General features: G+C 42.5%; 1 protein-coding gene across 2 annotated transcripts in view; it reads right to left on the reverse strand.

Moving 5' to 3' along the window:
- The window catches only part of MDGA1 (MAM domain containing glycosylphosphatidylinositol anchor 1), a 401506-nt gene extending 395627 nt beyond the window's left edge, over window positions 1-5879 (reverse strand). For both annotated transcript variants that reach the window (XM_070734253.1, XM_070734254.1), the window contains exon 1: window positions 4388-5879. In XM_070734253.1, the coding sequence (XP_070590354.1) occupies window positions 4388-4454 (67 nt within the window). In that variant the 5' untranslated portion in view covers window positions 4455-5879. The remainder of the gene's footprint in view (window positions 1-4387) is intronic.
- Between the last annotated feature and the right edge of the window lie 14918 nt (window positions 5880-20797).

Below are 20797 nucleotides of genomic sequence, written 5' to 3' on the forward strand. Positions count from 1 at the left end.
CAAGTAAGCCAAACAGGGCTTCCTTTCCTGAGAGTAAAAACACAGTAAAAGATACATTAGATTTACTGCTCATTCACAATACCCAAAGCCAGGCACCTAGCAAAGCTGCAAGACACCGTTCAATAGAAGAGCTGGCCCTGATTTATTTGCCACTTTAAATCTCTTCCTATGGGAGCCCTATTAGATGGCAAGTCATTCATGCAGAGCAGTTTGTTTTGTAGTGGAGAAAGGATTTGGTTTAACTTTTCTTCAGGGTTACAGCAGTAACCTTTCCACAAAGAACAGCATTCCACAAAGTATCAAGCAGCCAATGCTGAAAAAGGGATAGGAATTAAATTACACAAGAGATGGGTTAACACGAGTGATGAGCTACTTCACATGCACATGTGAAATTTGTCATGGAAGACATGTATAGTCACAGAGAGTCATTGGCAGGTTCTCTTTCACAGTTATGGTGTGTTTAGCAGTAAGGGAAGGGATGTGTATGCAAATTTTGGGTAGCCGACTTAAGTTTGTCCTTTTGGTAAAGATGGATGAATGGATGGAATCATCTAACAAAGGAAAGGAAGATTATTAAAAGACTCAGATTTTGTTCCGTCATCATGTCAAAGATCAGTTTATATAGCTAGCCTTTTCGGGTTCTTATCAGCCTGTGGTCTAAGTGCTTATCTTAGCACAAATCTAATGTGTTCTATTCATTCTGATTAAATGTGGTAGCTGCCTTTTATAAGAGTCCATAATAGATAAATCATCCAGTTTAATGTGATTTCATCTGACATTAGATTATGTTTATAGCTTCCATGGCAAGGTGTACAAGGACCTTTTCTTAGCCTTCTTTTTTGCTATGCTATGGTATGCTATCAAATGTAATGCCTAGGTAGGAGAAAATGCTGATGCATAACAGTTCACAAAATTTCCAGGGTCACAAGGGTCAAAGCACTAAGAACATCAAGTTCTCATATCGCATTCAGTCAAAACTACAGCTACAGCTCAAATTTAGTGGAGGGAGTAGGAGAGGGCAGGGCTCTGTAACTCTAGATTAGATTTTTCTTCCAGAGCAAAAAGCTGTAGTTCAACATTGTACAAAACATTAATAGCTCCCTCTTCAGAAACTAAAATAATTAGCAGTGGCTAAAAACTGCTTTGGAAAAAGAAGGAAATGCAGATGGTTGAACCATGGAAACTTTGTGGAATACTGATTCCACTCATCTGAAGCATAATTAAAGATATACTTGCAAATTAAAATGTTTATTATCTCCATAAGCCATTGGAAGAGAAATAATAGAGAAGGCATATACCAACTGAAGGAGCAAATAACCTCTGTTGCTTAAATAATAAACTGTACCATATTGCATCTTTTCCTGTTTGACTTTTCTGCACATTCCACTTTTGTGTCTAAAATATAGTTGTTATGCTAAACATCTACAGATAGGAAGAAATGCAAAAACAAAAGTCTAGAAATGAAAGAAAGAGGAGAGGGGGGTTAAATTCATTAAGAAGAGTCAGAAATAAGTCTGAAAGAATACAGTCAAGTATGAAGATTGGCAGCCTTAAAAGACCCTGAAGAGGCCTGAGAATAGAAAACCAGACCACTAGTTCTGCTTGGACTGCAACAGCCAAGCTAATTAAAAATAAAAAGTTTGGCTGGAAGCATATAAAATACCCATGGGGATGTGAAAACCTGCACACACAACATTTCTTTTGCAACCAAGACATTACATAGCCTATCTCACTTCTCTGGGGCATGCCTAATAATTTCCCTCTAGGTTTTTAATCTCTACCCCATATTCTCCCTTATCAGGCATTGGGGGAAGGGATAAGGGACAAGACAAAACAAGGTTGAAAGCAAATAACTGAAATTGACAATTGCAGCCCCAATGGATGGAGAGAATAATCTCTTTTATTTTTATTTTCCTTTTCTGCATCATTAAGATGACTACAAAGGCTTTAGCTGTATGGAGGGGGCTACATGGCATTGGATCAGATTATCTGCAGGACCACCTTCTGCCGCATGAATCCCAGCATCCGGTTAGGTCCCAGAAAGTCGGCCTTCTCCAGGTCCCGTCAACTAGACAATGTCACTTGGCAGGGCCTAGGGGAAGAGCCTTCTCTGCGGGGGGCCCGGCCCTCTGAAATCAGCCTTCCCCGGAGATTCGCACTGTCCCCACCCTCCTCACCTCCCGCAAGAATCTGAAAACCTATTTATGTCACCAGGCTTAGTGTCACTAGACGTTTGTGGTTTGAATCTGAATTATTTTTAATGTTTTAGTCTTTTTAGAATAGTTTTAGATCAGTTATTTATATTAATTGGATTTCTGATGTGTTATTGTGTTATATGTTGCGAGCTGCCGAGTCCACAGAGAGGGGTGGCATACAAGTCCAATAAATAAATAAACAAATCTTAATGGGAAGGCCACCCATTGGAAAACCAGCTGAACTGTGTGGGTTGATCTCCATTAAGTTCTAGCCAAGGCTTAGGATCCTTAACTACCTGCAGGGATGGAGAGGAGTCTGGAGAACTTGATTTCCCAGCTACGGGGATAAACAAGGCTGTTGTGCAAAAGAGCCAGGTGTTTGTTATGCCTTAGGAAGCCAAAATCTTTCACCCTACACTACCCAAAACCAAAAGCCCTTGGACTGAAGAGTGGCACTGCTCTAGTCCATCCTTGGCATCTGTGGAGAAGGTGGCAAATGTCGGACACCCTGCCTTGCCTTCAGGCTGCCAAGGGATAAATAACCAATGATTCCTCTAGGGCAGGGGTAGACAAAGTTGGCTCTTCTGTGACATGTGGACTTCAACTCCCAGAATTCCTAAGCCAATCCTGCTAGCTCAGGAATTCTGGGAGTTGAAGTCCACATGTCATAGAAGAGCCAACTTTGCCTATCCCTGTTCTAGGAGTACCAGTGACAAGCGTTGTCAACTGTTTTCTGCCAAGTTGGCTGTTGTGTGTGTGTATGTGAACGAGCATCCTTTTGCAAATGGGATGCCAATCTGTTCAATAAATCTGTGGAATGAATCTCCTTCCCAATCCTCGATCTCTTTTTAAAAAAGGGGGGGGGGAGAAGGACTCTTTTAAAACAGTGCCAGGAAAAGTGAAGGGGGGGAGGAGAGAGAGACACACAGCGTGATCCACGAGAACTACCGTACTACATATTCCCTATGGCCTTTTTCGTTAGAAGCAGCGCTCTCCAACCACAGCGCTCGGTCCACAGGCGGGAACGCTCGTTCCCACCACCGCGGCCACTACCTGCGCCAGCCGCCAGCCTTTCCCGCCACTCCTCTCTCCACTCCCGGGAGCAGCAAAAAAGGGTGAACCCAGCAGCAACAGTGCCCGCGCATGCGCCGTGCTGTTTTGCGGAGCTCGCTCCATCCCGCTTCATTTTAAATTCTCCAGAGCTCAGCGGCGACTGGACCGGGACGCCTTTTTCGCGATCCGGAGGCAATCCTCCCGCCGCCCCGTGGCAGAAAAGGATCCAGTCCTTCTTCCAGGCATAGTTCGGACTCTTTCTCCTCATCCCTCCCCTCCCGGTTCCTCCTCAAGATCGGAAGGCATCTTAAGATTTGCCCCCGCCTCTAGGCTCCTCCAGCGTAGCAACCCTCTCTTGAAATGCAACGCGTGCCAACAAGTAAATCCATAGTGGCAAAGGTGGACGAGGGGAAAAGGTTAGCGGGTCATTTTAGTAAAGGGAATGGGCGATCCAAAAAAAGGGGGACAAGCACAGGGAGGGAGGAAGGAAGGTGGGAGAGGACAGAAAGGAGGGAAGGAAGGAAATGAGGAAGGAAGGAAGGAGATGGGAAGGAGAGAGGAAGGAAGGAAGGAAGGAAGGAAAGAAGGGGTGAACCGGCCAGCTTTTGTCTTCCCAAAGTCCTAGCAGTGGCTAGAGACGCCCGAATGGCCCACCGGCTCTTAAAAGGGCGCATTTTCTGTTTAGGAACAACAAGTTGTGTTTGTTTCCACCGAACGGAATCTCGCAGCTTCAAAATGTCTTTTTTTTCCTCTTCGCGCCGCTCAGACGGAGGCTTTCCAAGGGTTTGGGGTTGGGTTTTTTTTTAAAAAAAAGCTTAATATCTCAGTTCTCCTAAAACACAGGAAGGTCAGGGTTGGAGAAGAAAGGGAGCAACGTCACCGCGGCGAGAGATTTTTTATTACAAAGTAGCTGGATGGGAAACTTCCCCACCCTTAATTGTACCCACGGTGGGGATTTTTAAAAGAACTTTCTTCCAGGTGCTTTCCGAAAAACAAACACCCCCAAAACTTTGATCTGATGATTATACAGCCCGGCTCTCCAAACCCTACTTCTCTCATCTCTCTCCTTATCCCCATCAAACCCCCCCCCCCCAAATCTTTTTATTTCCTCCGAAGACGAAAACTGCCCCGACTCTTACCATAGACCCCTTGTCCCCTGATGTACACCGGGACCAGCGACAGGAATAAAAGCCACAGGGTTTCCATCTTCAAGACAGAACCTTCATAGCCAGCGAAGAATAGAGAAAACCCGACTCCAAAGGCACCAACCACCCAGACAGCCTCCAATGCTGGAATCCGCTTAAAAAAGAAAGGCCGAGGAGCGTCAAAAATCCCGGTTGTTGATACCCCACTTTCTGCGGCCTCGAAGCGGGGAGGGGGAGGACGGATGGGGCTCCGGTCTCAGCCCTGTTGGCGAACTCGACTCAGCCGATCTGTCACCCGGGAAGCTTCGCGCTCTCCTCCGAACAGAGGCGTCCCCAAGGCAGTGGGAACCGAGTGAAACAGCCCCGCGGAGCAGGAGTTGCGGGGATGGGAAGGAGAGGAAGAAAGGTGCGTTTGCGTGCGTGTATGTTGGGGGGGGGATCAGGCAATCGCGGGGTCTTTCGTTGCCCCTTCCTCTTCTTCCCAAGAAAGAAAATACACAGCCCCACTCGCTCAAAAAGCCCAGATGCTCGGAGAGAGGATGGAATAAATGAAGGCTGGCTTTCTCAACCGAATGAAAGAAAAGGAGGAAAAGTCGCTAAGAAGAAGAGGCGATCCCAGCGGCGAAAACAAAATCCGGAGGAACTTGCGGCGATTCCTGCTCTTCGGCGCTGCCCCGATCTTTTTTTCCCCAAACCGCGTCTGTGCAGAAAGAAACGCCGAGGGCTCTTCTTTGAACGCTCTCGGCTGCCCAAACTGCCCTGCCAATGGGCCAGAGGAGACCGCGAAAGACGGGAGGGAAGCGAGGGGCGTTTAGCTTAATAAGCCTCCGCTCGCAACCCCTGGAACAAGCGAGGAGGAGGTGGAGGGGATTTCCACCGAACGTGCGTGGAGAAATGCAGCAGTCGGGGCGAAAGGTAAATTCTCAGTTTCTTGCCTTATAAGCTGCTTTTTTTAAAAAAAAAAAAAATCTTTCTTGCTGGCGGTGTTGGAATTAATTCAATGCAAGGACCAAGTCCTCTCGGGCGTCTTTTTCCTATATTCCAAATAAATAATAAATAACACTCCCAACTTCTTGGGCTTCCTTTAGCTGCCAAGCGGACGATCTTGCTCGACTGCAACGTTCCGCATCGCGCTCCCCTTCAAAAAGCCGCCTTGCTCAATGGAACCCTGGGCTTCTCTGCCCCTTTCCGTTGTTCGACTCTGTCCGGTTCTCCCCGCCGCCGCCGTTCACAGGTGCAAAGTTTCCGCACGTTGATGGTATAGAGTAGCGGTTAAAGACTCTCCCGCGTTCTTTCCCCCCCTTTAGCTTCCCTTCTAGAGGTAACCGACTGACTTTCGCCGCTCTTCCTCCAGAAAAAGATATTCTCCGACTGGAACTTCCAGGGGCGCGAAGAAATAAGGAACTTTCCGAAAGCGGCTTTCAACTTGAACGGCAAAAAAGGGCTGCTCTGTGGGAAGGGGTGTGTCCACCGCAGGCTCCGCCCCTTCTTAGAAAGAACGCCGTCTTTTTAAAAAAAATAAAAAATGGCCCGAACTGCCAACAGCTGCAGTTCGCCGCCGCTTCTCGCGGGGCGAAAATTTGTTACCGCGCTTCGCTCGCGGTTCTCGCTTGGCTGCCTTTTATTTTCAGACAGACGGCCGGCCAGTTGGAAAGGGACCCTCTTTAAGCACGAGCGATTTAGGCGTCCTTCCTTTAAAACTAGCTTCCTCGGCCAAAACCAGCGTTATTTCCCATTTTCTTCAGGGGGGAAAAAAAGAGCTCTTCCCAGCGACGGCAAAATCTGCTAATTGCGGCCTCTTAATTATCAAGCGTCTTAAGCTGACAAGGTTCAGCTGCGAATCGCGCCTACTCCTTCCTCACACACACACCGCTTGATTCCTTCTAGTTAAGAGGTGGGGGGATAGCGGGGGGACACAATTAAGTCCTCCGTGAGGGGCTTTGTGGAGCGGCGTCCTGCCTCCCACCCGGTTCCTCACGCGTGTCGCTCGCCACCAATTAAGGAAAAAAAACCAAACAAAAGCTTAAGAGGATGAGAGGACTCTTCTGTAGGTTTATCTATTTATTGCCCGGCGGTGGCTTGCTTCCTCTCTCCTCCTCCGCTTTCGCGCTCCTCCTTTCTGTTTTGGCCTCTCTTCCTTGGCAAAGAAGTGCCGGTTTCTCAGCCATCCTAAGAAACGGCGGGTGCTTTTTTTTTCTTCCCGCCCTTCCCCTCAGACCGTCTGCGGCCGCCTCGCTAAGAAGCCCGTCTCTCTTCTCTTTTTGGAAACGGAGGCGCGAGGAGGCAGCCAGGCTGGGCGGCAAAAGCCAACCATACAGGATTGGTTTGTATTGGGATAGCGTTAGGAACACGTGGGCCGCGTAGGAGACCGCGTGCTGCGCAGCTATGTTACACACCAGGCGGTTGGCGCGCGCTACCTTTTTTTTTTTCCCCTGGGGCCCGGGCAGTGCTGTCCGGGGGGCCCTTGGAGAAGGAAAGCGCGTACATTCCGCCCGACGCTTCTGGGTCTGAATCTCTCTGAATCTGAATATCTCTGGCCCTGCTGTGTGCGAGGTATTTTAGCCCGGGGCCGCCGAAGCCGTTTAAGTATGTTGTTATTCTTCCGTGCGACTTGCAGCCAGCGATAGTAGTTTTGGAGGCAAACGGGGAGGTTGTCTGCGCTTTCCATTTGCTGTGATCCCAGCGGAAATCGAAGCTCCCCACTGCGACGGGGAGTGTGTGTGGGGGGGGGAGGGGGATAGGAGAGAATAATTTTTAGGTCTATATACTGCTTCATAGTGCTTTTACAGCCCTCTAGAGCAGTGTTTCCCAACCTCGGCAACTTGAAGATATTTGGACTTCAACTCCCAGAATTCCCCAGCCAGCGAATGCTTGCTGGGGAATTCTGGGAGTTGAAGTCCAAATATCTCCAAGTTGCCGAGTTTGGGAAACACTGCTCTAGACGGTTCACAGAATCAGCATATTGCCCCCAACAATCTGCGTCCTCATTTTAACAACCTCGGACCATGGAAGTCTGAGTTGACCTTGAGCAGGTGGTGAGATTTGAACTGTTGAACGACAGTGAACTGAAGTAGCCTGAGAAGACAACTCCAAAAAACGAGCGGGACCAGTGGTGTATTAACCATTAAGCAGACTTCAACACGTACTTAGGCCACCAGGCCCAATGGGGGTACCAGAAAGTTGAGAAAGGGGAAAAACCCCAATGAAGATTTGTTTTAAAAAATGGATAAGAATTGAATATTGGGGCACCAGTGAGCCTTAATCCTCCACTGAGCTGAACGGTTCAGGACATCCCAACAAATCTTCCCAAGGGCCCAAAGATTGCTGGAAACAGCTGGGAAGTGGAGCCTCTGATTAAGATGGTCCTTTTTTTTCTTTGGCCAGAATAGACAGAAGGGCTACCTGTCTGTAATTGGCTCTAGAATGGCAGAATCTAACTGGCCATTTCTCCTTAAGGCCAGCACACAACATCCATCCATCCGTTATATAGCAATAGCATTTAGACCGCTTCATAGTGCTTTTACAGCCCATTCTAAGCGGTTTACACAATCAGTATATTGCCCCCAACAATCTGAATCCTCATTTTACCTACCCTCTGAAGGATGGAAGGCTGAGTCAACTTTGAGCCAGTGGTGAGATTTGAACTGTTGTACTACAGCTAGCAGTTAGCTGAAGTAGCCTGCAGTGCTCCACTCTAACCACTGCGTCACCCCAGATCTAATTCAGTCCTCAAATAGTGGGCGCGGGTGGATGCCAGGGGGAGGATGGGGATGCATGTGATTCTCCTAACGGGGGAGTGTTTTCCCAGTTGCATGTTGCTCTGAGCTCAGAAGAGAAGGCAGCCAGGCGGGGAAGTTGCAGAATTGGAGGTTGCGAAAATGGGTTCAACCGTATTCGGTGTGAATTACTCCCTGGTAAATGGGTAGAGCAGCCTTCCCCAGCCAATAGTTTGCTTGCAGTTTATAATAAATAATAAATATTAACCCTAAAATTCCATTGGGGCCCAGATTGGAGAGTTTGAGGGGGGGGATGTTTACATCTTCGGGGGGGGGGTGTTAACAGAAAATAGTTGAGAAGCAGTGTTCTAATTGCAGGCCATCATATTCCTATCTCCGTGATTTAAGCCAGCCTTCTATATTGGACCAGAAGAACTCTTGTTTCCAGAAATTGTGGTGGTTCACTCTGCTGAGATGATGATGGCTATGGGCAAACACGTCTCCAGATTAGAAAAAGATAGACTAGCATTGGCCAGAAGCATTTGAGCTGCAGCTCACAGGAGCCTCAACTAGCAAGAAATGTCCCCTATGAAGAAGAACAGGATAAACTGTATAAAATCACTTTTAATGATATCTGTTAGTAAGAACGGTTGGAGTTATTGCCCAGTCTATTTCAATGATACTGTGGTGGGGAACACTTATCTAGGAAAAATTCTTCCTCAGTTCCTCTTTGGCCCTGTTACAAATATATTTTCTGAATTTCATGTTCATGCAGGAATAGATATTAAACTAAATTTCCTCAAGGTGCACCGGTTTAATTTTCACATTTACACTGCCATTTCCTTTGAAGATTCTTATAATAGAAAGATAGGGCAGAGGTGTGCAGACAATGAAAGTGAGGCTTTTAACAAATTTTAAAATATTAATGTAGAAAGGTCTCGCCCTCCTGAAAATGGTAATAGTTCTGCTAAGTTTTACTCTTTATCTAAATACATTTCCTTAGATAATTGAACTCCCATCAGCTCACCCTTGTCTTAAAATAGCACTATAAAGCATTTATTTTCTCCTAGCACATGAAATAGATTTGAGGTACCTGCAAATAATGAGGTATGCGTGTATTTCAGCATGAAACCTTGTGGTGGCAGGAAACCAGGACTCTTTAGTGTTTATTTTTTCCACTGAACTCTTGCATTGAAGAAATCGATTCTTATTTTGATCATTGCGTGGTTGAGTAGCTGGAGGTGCATTTGAGATACAGAGATTTTTTCCTTTCTTTGTCTGGTTCTTTTGCAAGCAGCTGCAGTAACAGCCCCCTCTTTTTACACATACAAAAAGCAAGACAAAAGGCAGTGGAGGTTGGGGCAGGAGAGAAATGTGTTGCCCTTCCAGACAGCTGATGCCTTTCTAGATGCCTATCTTCATGTTGCCTCTATTCAGCATGGAGTTCCTGGTGGAGATGGAAGAATCCCACTCGATGTTTACAAACCACCAGAAACCTTCCTTCCTCTTTGCCTGCACTGGGCTTCACCTCTTGGTGAAAATTCAAGCTGTCTTTGCTTCATTATCCCCTTTCTTTATTTCATGAGAAGGGAATGCAACCATCGCATCTGGGAGGCACATGTGATTTACAGGCAGGTTTCTGGAGCCAGCAGAATAACAACAACAACAGCAAACGTATGCTGTCTGATTCTCAATGACTCAATCTGGATTCATAGGTTTTCAAAAAGCAGGTTCTGCCTCAATCCTGCTTCTAGCCAAAGTCAGTGGCTGTTTGAAGGAACAATGAGGGCTCATCTTTTAAAGAGCATCCCATTAGAAAGCTATCGTTATTGGGCTTGAAAAATCTAAACTATCATTAGATGGCAGTAGAAACCTCCAAGTTCCCTGAAAGTCAGTGGTTAATTGGTTTCTGGAGCTCAGATATGGTAGCCCTACCTATTCTGAGTTGCCAAAAGGTGGTCTGGTATTTCCTGCCCTGAGTACCCAAATCTCTTAAAATAGCCTGTCAAAGCACTTTGTATTCATTTTTTGCATGGCTAGATTTATAGTGACTCTGCAACTGACCTGTTGGAAGTTTTTGTTGCCGGTGAGCAGTATTTTAAATGAGCCATTCTTGTGTCACTTCAGATGTATTTCTTTATTTCATTTATATTTCATTTATGTCCTGCCTTTCTTATGTGGGGCTCAAGGGACCATGTAGGGTTTTTTTTTAAGTAGAACTCAAAGACTTGGTTGTTGCATCCAGAGGCAGGATACCTTTCCTTTTATTTCTTTTCACTAGGTGACCTTTATAGAGTGAAGAGTACTGTGTGCTAGGATTTCCTAGCTTTCCATGGATTTGGTCACTACCAGCTGACTTTTGAGTTATGCCTTTATATACAGCTGTTCTAGAAATCAGAAAAGACATATTGGACTTTCTCTCGGTACAAAATAGCCTGGACTGTCTCTTTGGATAATTGTTCAATGCATTTTCCATAGTCATATTCATATATATTTATATCTCAACAGGATCTGTATTATGTAGCTATCAGCAATTCTATAAAAGGGGTTGCCATACATCATTAAAGAACATAGCTGCTTCAGCAATCATGCCTGTTAATACATCACTATATACAACGGCTCACCTGCTAGGAGGTGTCACCGCCATCATTCTTTGCCTCATCTTACTCGATGCTAAAAAGGCAGTGATACCTGAGGTGGGGAATAATGTATTTTATTTTACTGGTGGGCTATTGATTTACTATGAACAAGAATCATTTTCCCAGTTATAAAGAGTTATGGCCCAACCAAAGACTGGTTACTTACTCATGCTGTAACAAATAAGCAGTTAACAGTCATAGCTGCTAATTAGTAAGCAGTTACTTTTAATATAAATGGCATTCAGCCATGGAAAGGAGCAGTTTGCTGATACCAGCAATGCGGAGAGTAAAAACTGACAAGTGTAGCTCTCAGAAGAATGACCAATTTTCCTTCAATGTTGGAGGTGGAGCAACTCAGGCTATTAACTGGAAGAACCATATTCTTTGATAAATAAATCTGGAGAAGGCAGAAACGATCTGGAGAAATACTGTGCTTCACGTACTTCATTTCAAAGTTGAGTTGTCTGAGAAACTTATATGCCCAGGAAGAGTTAGGAGGATGTTTAATATCTACCTTTACCGAGGGCTACAAGAGTTGTGCAATATAAAATGGGCAGTGTATCGCTCCAAAGATTGTGCCAAACATTCCTCCTTGCTGGTTGAATTGGCTATAAATTGCACAGCATCCTGAAGGTTCCCCATCTGGGCTGCAAAATATCCTGGCTACCTACTTTTAGTTAAATTGTAGTTAAATTAACTCAGGAATTAACTGTTAATTTCAAAAGAATGTAATTTGCCTGAAAATGTACCTAATTAGCTTTCAGGAGAAGTGATGCTATTGCATCTTTCTGCTTTAGCAACATGTTATGTGTAGTATGTTAGGGTAACAGTAAATCCAGACACCCTTTCATGGACCAGGCAAGTCTTCAAGTCAATGCCCTAATCAGAGTTACTGCTTAACACCTATTGGAGGAACAGAAATTGACATCTTTTTTCATGGAATTATGCTAATATTAATTAAATGCAAGAAGATAACCTATAGCAGTGATGACAAACCTTTTTTTCCTCGGGTGCTGAAAAAGTGGGTGTATGCTATTGCACACGCGCAAGTGCCCACACCCATAATTCAGTGTGTTGGGAGGGCTTCCGCCGCCGCCTGGAGCCCCTCTGGAGGCAAGAAACGGCCTGTTTCACAACTTATGGTGGGCCCAGAAGTATCGTGTTTCACCCTCCCGGGGCTCCAAAAGCTTAATCCCCCCGGAGGTTCTCTGGAAGCAAAAAACACCCTCCCAGAGCCTCTGTGAGCCAGAAATGACCTGCTGGCACACACACACACATGTTGAAGCTGAGCTAGGGCAACAGCTCGCGTGCCAGCAGATATGACTCCGTGTGCCACCTGTGGCAGTGGTGCCATAGGTTCGCCATCAGCGACCTACAGCCTTGCAGAGTTAATTTAAAATGGATGGGTATCCTACTTTCAAGGTCCACAGTGTGGATTATGTAAATTCAATTAGTACTCCTATCCCAGATGAGTTATAAGATAAGCAAAAGACACTCTGTGCTTCCTCAGATTCAGTTGGTGCCCTTCTTGACAATTTCCCTTGGATATCTTTCTCTTGAAAGCAGTGCAATTTAGATGGAATGGGGTGGATTTTGTTTAAAGTTTTATGTATGTATTATTCTGTATACTGCTGGGAGTCTTTGGAAACCAGCAGGACATACCTACTATAAATAAATAAACCCAGGTGGATTAATTTTTACGATGCTTAATGAATAAAATGAATAGTTTTGCCATATAAACTATTGTCTGGACTTTTCATTATAATTCCTACCTATAGTTTGGTCCCTAGCGGCAAGCGGCTGATCCAGGTGATTAATACAAATATGAAAAATGCATCAATATTAATGGAAAATATCTGTTTTGTTTGCACCACTTGTTCTGTCTGCAAAGGAGAAAAAGTGCTGAAAAAGAAATTAAAGCTAGTTGCGCAACTAAACCTTTATTTTAAACAATATAAATGTTTTTTTTATACCAGATAGCTATCTAGCTATATAGATGGTAGGTAGGTAGGTAGATGATAGGTAGGTAGGTAGGTAGGTAGATAGATAGATAGATAGATAGATAGATAGATAGATAGATAGATAGATAGATAGATAGGATAGAAAGATAATGGAAGGGTAGATCAGTGTTTCCCAACCTTGGCAACTTGAAGATATCTGGACTTCAACTCCCAGAATTCCCTAGCCAGAGAGTGGGGAATGTGGGTAGTCACCTAGTAAAGAAATGGAAATATCATGTGGATTTATTTACAATTTAACAATGCATCCTAAAATCATACAGAAGGTACATTGTTCATAATCCACCTGCGTATATTAATAAAAAGTTAATGGAATAATAAAGCTGTACTACAAGCCATGGGTCTACTTGCAGATATTCTAGAAAATGTAAAAATGACTACATTTGCTGATAACTTATGAATTATTTGCTCAGCTCTATCACTTTGTAACACTTGTTAAACATTACCTTTCAGGTTCCTTATTGCAAAGTGCAATTTTTTTCACATCATTCTTAAGTATTTATTTATTTATTTATTTATTTATACAAATGTTTATTTCTACCCTTTTACTACTTACATACCTGCCAGTTTCCACAGTAAAAAATATTGAAAAAACTAGTTTTTCCTGACATTGATTTCGGCAAAAAGAATAAATCCCAGCCAATCCTCCAGTTGGGACCAAAAGCATACATTTCATTGATTAACCTAAGCATATTTTCTTAGACATTTTTATTTAAAAAATGTATAAATACCTACTAGCACATTTCTATATGGGGAAAGGAAAAACAAAGGTGTTCAAAGAAAGTCATATATATTTTACAGCGCTACCAAACAACAGATGACTTCTGAATCGGGGAATACCAAGGTCCAGGTTCTATGCTATTAATTTTCTGTGGTTGATGCTTCTAGCCAATAACCTGGGCTACACCAATCATCTTTTCCTTTTTTCTGTGATAGTTGGATGAAGCTGCTCTCTGCCCTGGTTATCTCTAGATCTGACATTTCCATCACCTACCTCTAGTATGTTTTCTTTTTGAAATAAGTCTTAAGATTTCATCAGATAGCTCTTAAGCCTGAGATTCCCCCCCCCCTCCCTTCAACACAGTTCAAACAGAGGCAGAAGCATTAGATGTTAGAGACTGGATTCTCACACTAGGAAAAGGGTGAGAATAAATGGCTAGATTGTCACATTACATTAAGCCATAATGTACCTTGATTTTTATTTACTTGTTTTATGATCCAGCCATTATAACTTTTAAAGAATACCATAATGAAAGGTGCACAATAAACTTCATTTTTAGGCATGGAAGCAAAGTGCAGTGAAGCAGCGTTTGAAGTCCTGCAGCCGAGGGACTAATTGCCATGACTTTGTGTTCTTTAACTTTATGTGCAATGCATTTCTTTTTTGAGGGGGTGGGGGTGGTAATTACAATTGGGAGAACTGTTCTTAAAACTAAGCCCCTTCAAAATAAATGGAATTTTAAAAGCCCCCCCCCCCCCCATACAATACTCCTAACAGAACTGCTGATGCTGGGCTGCTGATTTTCTATGTCTTTGAGCAGTCCCTAATAAAAGTAGTGATGGCATAATAGAAGCTACATTTGTCTCTTACATTCTCACTTGACTCTAATTGTGTCTCTCTTTGCTATTTGTATAAATATATTTTCCAGTAGGGATGGGGAAGACAAAAGTATTTTTTTTTTCATTTTTCTCACTCTAAGGATTCATTACAGCCTATTTCTGTTTCCCACCCTAAGGACATGCTTATTTATGCTTTCTTGTTAACATTTGTTGCAAAATCAAAACCAGAAGCACACACAGATGACTGATTCAGCTGGATTCAATAACTTCTTTATAAACATTGTGTATGCGTGTGTGCGCGCATATATATATATATATATATATATATATATATATATATATATATTCAAGTCCCAGTGGGTATGGCTAGCTGATGAGGCCAAAATAAGGCCGAAATAGATCTATCCTAGTCTCCCTTAATTTTCAAATTCAGCAAAAAAACATGTGACATGTATGTATGTATGTATGTATGTGATTTTTTTGTCACGTCACCCTGGTATATGGGAGGAGCATACAGCTTCCTTTTTTCCTGTCCTTCCCAAGGCAGACAGACTTTTTACAGCTGACAACTATAATCTATAAATGTAACATATTTTTGCTGATAATGAGATTCTCCTTTTTATTATCAGTAATATGTTACATACATACATACATACATACATACATTTATATATTACATATTGTGCTGATAAGTAAAAAGGAAGGGAGCCTAGTATAGAACTATTTCGACAGAAAATCAAACATACATACATACACACACACATATATACAGTTACATACAATACCACAAGTAGAATTCTTCAATCAATTAAATGTAAACACAAGCAGAAGAATTAGTTTCATTTCAGCGGAACAGAGAGGACAGTGTACTGAGCCATACCTAGCCTTAAGTTTAAGTTTTAGTTTCGATTCTCTGCACAGACTCAGAAGTGGTTAGCTCCCATTGGTTGACTTAGTTGCTATGCCTATTCATTGGCTAACCTTGTTAACATGACTCTCCCAGTTCATGGATATCTTAACATTTCTTTTCTTCAATCATTAGTTCCTAAAGCTGTTTGAGGTGATTCCAAACACCAGGACTTTATTTTCAGCATCACAATGATCCTATCCAATCTGGCATGCAAGATTCTTTTGAGTAATATGCGTTCCAATTAAAATCAGTGTTGATCACATTGCTTGGCAAGCAGTGAGAATTCCATCATAATAACTTGTTCCATCAGTTTCACTATGATTTAACGTGGTGCCAAGCAAGTTTACTGAAAAGGGGATAATGAAATTCCTCTCTCTCTCTCTCTCTCACACACACACACACACACACACACACACACTCTTTACTATTCTATCTTAAATGTGCACACAGCCCCAAGGAGAAGAAAACATTTATTTCCAGAAAAATACCTTCAGAGCATTGAGTTTTATAGGACACTAGCCATAAAACTGAGTGCTAAGAATGCAAAAGGTGAATTCTAATGGTTGGATTTTGTTCTTAACTCTAGCAATACATGGTGCTGAGATCTGTAATTAACTGGGAACACAAACCTTTTTCTGTTTGAAATGCTCGGGGGCATTATAAAGCTACTTTCCATTTCCTTCAGAGAATTCATACTAAGTCTTAATATGGCTCAGGTTCATTTAACATGACATGGGAAGCTGGGAGAATTATTTGCCAAGCATGGTTTAAAGTTTGGCCTGTTTAAAAATATTTATTTGTCAAAGCGTGTAGAAGATAATAGGTATGGTATGAACATAAACAAAAGCAAAGTAGGTGTAGGTAAACTTGGACACTGGGACAGGGATGGCGGGCAAGATGGTGTACTTATGCACACCCCTTACAGATCTCTTAGGAATGGGGTGAAGGTGACTGTAGACAGTCTAAGATTAAAGTTTTTGGGGTACCAGAGATTTGGAAACCAGCCTTAAACAAAAAAACATTTCATAATAATCACCATGTCAATCCTTCAAGTAATTGTGATTCCACCAACCAATCAAATCACTAAAACATAGTCACCCAATCTATTTGCTGCATTCAAACCAAATCTCCACCCCTAACACTATATATAAGGAAGAAATGGTAGTTGCAAACATTCCATATTTACAACAGCACGAAGCTTAAAACTTCAGCCTGATGATGGTGAATGTGATTTCACCGAAACGTCGCATAGACACTCAAAATATTACACGGGGCAAAACCCGAACTCAGATCAATCTACACACACACACACACACACACACACACACATATATATATGCTTTTTTATGTCGGATCACCCTGGTATATTGAAGGAACGTCAAAGCTCCTTTTTGCCTCTAGGCCATAAAAAAACATATAGCCCCTCCCTGGTACAGAGCTGGAGGGATCAGGTCTGATGGCTCAACTGCTAATGCTCTGCCTTACAAGGCAGAGGCTACTAGATCGAATCCCAGTAAGGAAGGGTGTGGTTAGCTGATGAGGCCAGAACAAGGCCGAAATGGGACCATCCTAGTCTCCCTTAATTTTAAAATTCCAGCTAAAAACATTTGACATATATATATATATATATTGGTGATAATTAGTGATACATATGATTTAATGATTCTTTGCCTTTCGAGCAAAAAGATACTGTAGTAGTCTTCAGCAGTACTGTATTACAGTCAGAGAATGTTTGCCAATCAAGAGATGAGAGGTCAGCATTTTTTTATGTTGTAATTGGTTATATTTTTATTGTGGTTGTTTTTGTAAGGACGTATATTGAGACAAAAGTCAATCATGCTATGGTCACTGCTTGAAAAAGGCTCTGTTATTTGTAGTCAATAAATTGAGTGTAAACTATTGCAGAAGATGACATCAAGACAATTGCTGAGTCTAGTATTGTTTGTTACTAGCTGTTCAAGCCCTAGATTAGTAATAGCATTGTAAACGGTTGAGTGCATGGGTTCAATTGAACATTCATTTAGGGTCCAGTTAATATGAGGTAGGTTGAGGTCAGCAAGAAAAATGAGAGGGTGTGAGTAGGAGGCTGCCCATGTTAGTAGTGAGGCTAGTTTGTTCACATGTGTGATCTCATATTCAGGGGCTCTGTATTATAGTAGGAAGCGAAGTGTGGTATTTAAGGTCAGTTCTGAGATGATGGTTTCCAGAAGACAGAATTCATGTCTAGCTTGGATATTTTTAAGGTTTAGTGATTTTTTTTGTAGAAGATGGCAACTCCACCTACTCTACGGGTTTCACAATTGGACCGATTCCTGGTATTTTATACAACGCAATCATATTAATTATTTTAGGGCATGTAGCTTTTTCAGGGAATTTTTAATTTTTAATGCCGATGTCAGGTGCCAGAGGAACTCCATGTCACATGTTTTTTTTGCATCTTAAATGTTACTGATTATAATATTTTGCAAAATAAAGGTACATTATGTTACTTCCACATAATACAATCAGAGAGGAAGCAGCTTCTGAGGGTAATGAAATATTTGATTTGCTATCTCTGTTACATAGCCAAATTTAATATCACAACACTCACTAGATCCTGATTGGTAGAGTAAATAATCCCCCCCCCATACACTCACACACACTGAACAAAAAATGGAGCCAGTTGACAGGATTATGGTTCTATATAAATATACAGTGTATAAGTAAATAGAATATTCCATATACGTTCCCTGTAATTTATACAATATAAAAGCAAACCTAATGGCTATGTATTGCAGAACTAATTCAAGTCCCACTTCCTTCTTTTATGCTGCCTATTTTTAATGTGCAGCCTATGTTATCTTATGGAATGATAGTAGATAATAATAATAATTTTCCCACAAATGCTTTATAGGATACTGGAAAGTTTTGTTGGTCGGAATTCCTGATGAGTAGTATGCTTTTGTGCTACATCTACAGACCAGTCTATTGTAATACTGTTCAGTGCTTCTGTATGATCAGAGGGCTAGGTTATTCTTCTTAAGGAAGAACAGAACTGCCTCCAGAAACAAAGTCTCCATCTAAGCTATGAACAGTGGTACCGGCATTACCATAAGAAGGCAATGTTGTTAAACATCCTGCTGGTAAAGCCTTCTAAATCCACTTGACCTTGAGGAGTCTATTCCCATGAACAAATAGATAGTAATCCCCTCCAAAAATAGAGAGAGTGCTTTCCTTTTGCCTGTCAGACCCACGAGGGACCATTCCAAGGCAGATAAATTGTTTTATAGTAAACAAACTATAATTTACATGGTTACATGTTTTTGCTGATATGAAAAGGAAGGGAGCCTATTATAGATCTATTTCAATCTTGTTATGGTCTCATCAGACAGACATATTCTTACAGGTATTTGAACCTGTAGCATGCTGCATGCAAAGCAGGATATTAATATCTATGCTGCAGGCTCGCCATCAAATCAGCTTTTACCCAGGAAGAGCTATATGGTTGATTTTCTGTCGAAATCACCCTGGTATTCCCAAATATGGGAGGTGAGCCTGTAGCATAGAGGCGAATATCCTGCCAAAAAGGGTGTGTGCAAGTGCGGTCGCATCCCACACCCACAATGAAATGCTCTTGCCACCACACATATGCACAACCCCCCGCACTGCCTCCTGTTGTACATACTCCTGGTCAGTTGGAGAATGATGAAGAACTTGAGGACTCTGATACAGATATTGTTTATGAATTAGTGGTAGGCCCTGGGTTACAGGTGGTAGAACAGGTGGGAGGCCAGCCACAGGATGTTTCTATGAGTCCAGAATCTTGTGAGGAAGAAACAGACGTTCGCTGGGTCAATCCTAAATTCAGAAGGGTCCAAAAACGTAAGGAACAGGTGTTTGGAAGAAGATATTAAGGAGAGGAATGGGTTAAATACTGGAGTGATGTATTTGGTACATCAGGGGGCCAGTGGGGGAGAAGCATTGTTGTAATGCTAAAAATGAAAGGTGTTTTCGTTCATCTCCCAACCGAGCAAGTTCATTCTGTGTTATTTTACAGTCATTTCTGCTGTTTTTGAATCATACTGTGAGTACATAAACCTTGGTAGACGAAGGAGGCTGGGAGGAATGCATGTGGAATGTAATTAAGAGAGATAACGGGAGAACAGGAATGTGATAGTATGAACTGTATTTTGAATACGGAAGTGAAGAGAATAAAGATGGAGTTTCTTTGTTTATGAAATACTGCATTTAGTAAGAGTTATTTTTAATAGCTAAAGTTCTACCAGAAACCAGAACACCTCCCATGCATGCACACAACCCCTCCCGCACTCTGGGCTTCCAGTAGGACTGTTGGGCCATTTTTCATCATCCCTGGGGTTCAGAAAAGCCTCCCAAAGCCCTGGGAGAGCAAAAATGGCTGGAAAGAAATCTGAAAATCAGTTGGCCAGCGGGCGCATGCACACTGAAGCTGACATAGGTAGGGGAGCTACTACCCGGACGGGGAGAATGCAATGGTGTAGTGAAAATGGATCTCCACCCCAGATCACCCAATTTGCACTGAAAGGTGTTGACAGAAAGTGCAGGGCATCCTGCATAAGCCACGCCCACAGTGTGGTAGTAAAAATTTTGGTAGCCCTTCATTGGACATAGTGCAATGTCTTGCTTGGCCTCGGATATGGCTCCACATGCCATAAGTTCGCCATCGCTGCTCTTAAGGTAAAGGCAGCCTGAAATTAAAGTAACGATTTTTGTAGCCACATAAAACTTAATCTGATTTGGATTCCCCCCCCCCCATCCACTTTCCACAGTGTTTTGTATACTGTTTTGGATCAATTTAAAGTAGTCATCTAAAGTGATCATATACTTATTCACCCAATCATCTCCCTCAAATGTACTGGAGAATTCCCAGAGATTGTTTTTGCTTTGCAGCAGCCCAGCTCAAGTCACCTGAGGGGAAGTCCGCCCAGCTATTGTCACCAAAGCTCTAAGAGAAAACATTTGCTACATCATAATGTTATACTAAGTATGACATGGAAACTCAGAAACCTTGCCTGGGGCATCTTCAGAATGGTAGGGATAGTTTCCATTTTTTACTTTTTTAAAAAAATGCCTTGCCTGACAATACTGATTCAGTATCATAAACTATGCCATTATTCTTCAGGTCCTACTCAAAGTGATATAAATGGAGGAAGGTGAGCTAAACTAGTCAAGAGAGCAGGCAAAGCCCTGTGATCAAAACTCCATCTTCCGTGCAAATACAGTGTCCCGTTGACTTTCGTGGGGGATGTGTTCCAAGACCGCCCGCGAAAGTCAAATTTCCGCAAAGCAGAGATGCGGAAGTAAATACAGTACACTATTTTTGGCTATGAACAGTATCACAAGCCTTCCCTTAACACTTTAAACCCCTAAATTACAATTTCCCATTCCCTTAGCAACCATTTAGATTATTACTCACCATGTTTATTTATTAAAGTTTATTAAAAAAAAATATTTATTAAAGGCGGATGAAAGTTTGGCGAGCACATATGACATCATCGGGCAGGAAAAATCGTGGTATAGGGGGGAAAGCCGCGAAGTATTTT

This window comes from Erythrolamprus reginae, chromosome 1 (assembly GCF_031021105.1).
Source record: "Erythrolamprus reginae isolate rEryReg1 chromosome 1, rEryReg1.hap1, whole genome shotgun sequence".
Taxonomy (NCBI): domain Eukaryota; kingdom Metazoa; phylum Chordata; class Lepidosauria; order Squamata; family Dipsadidae; genus Erythrolamprus; species Erythrolamprus reginae.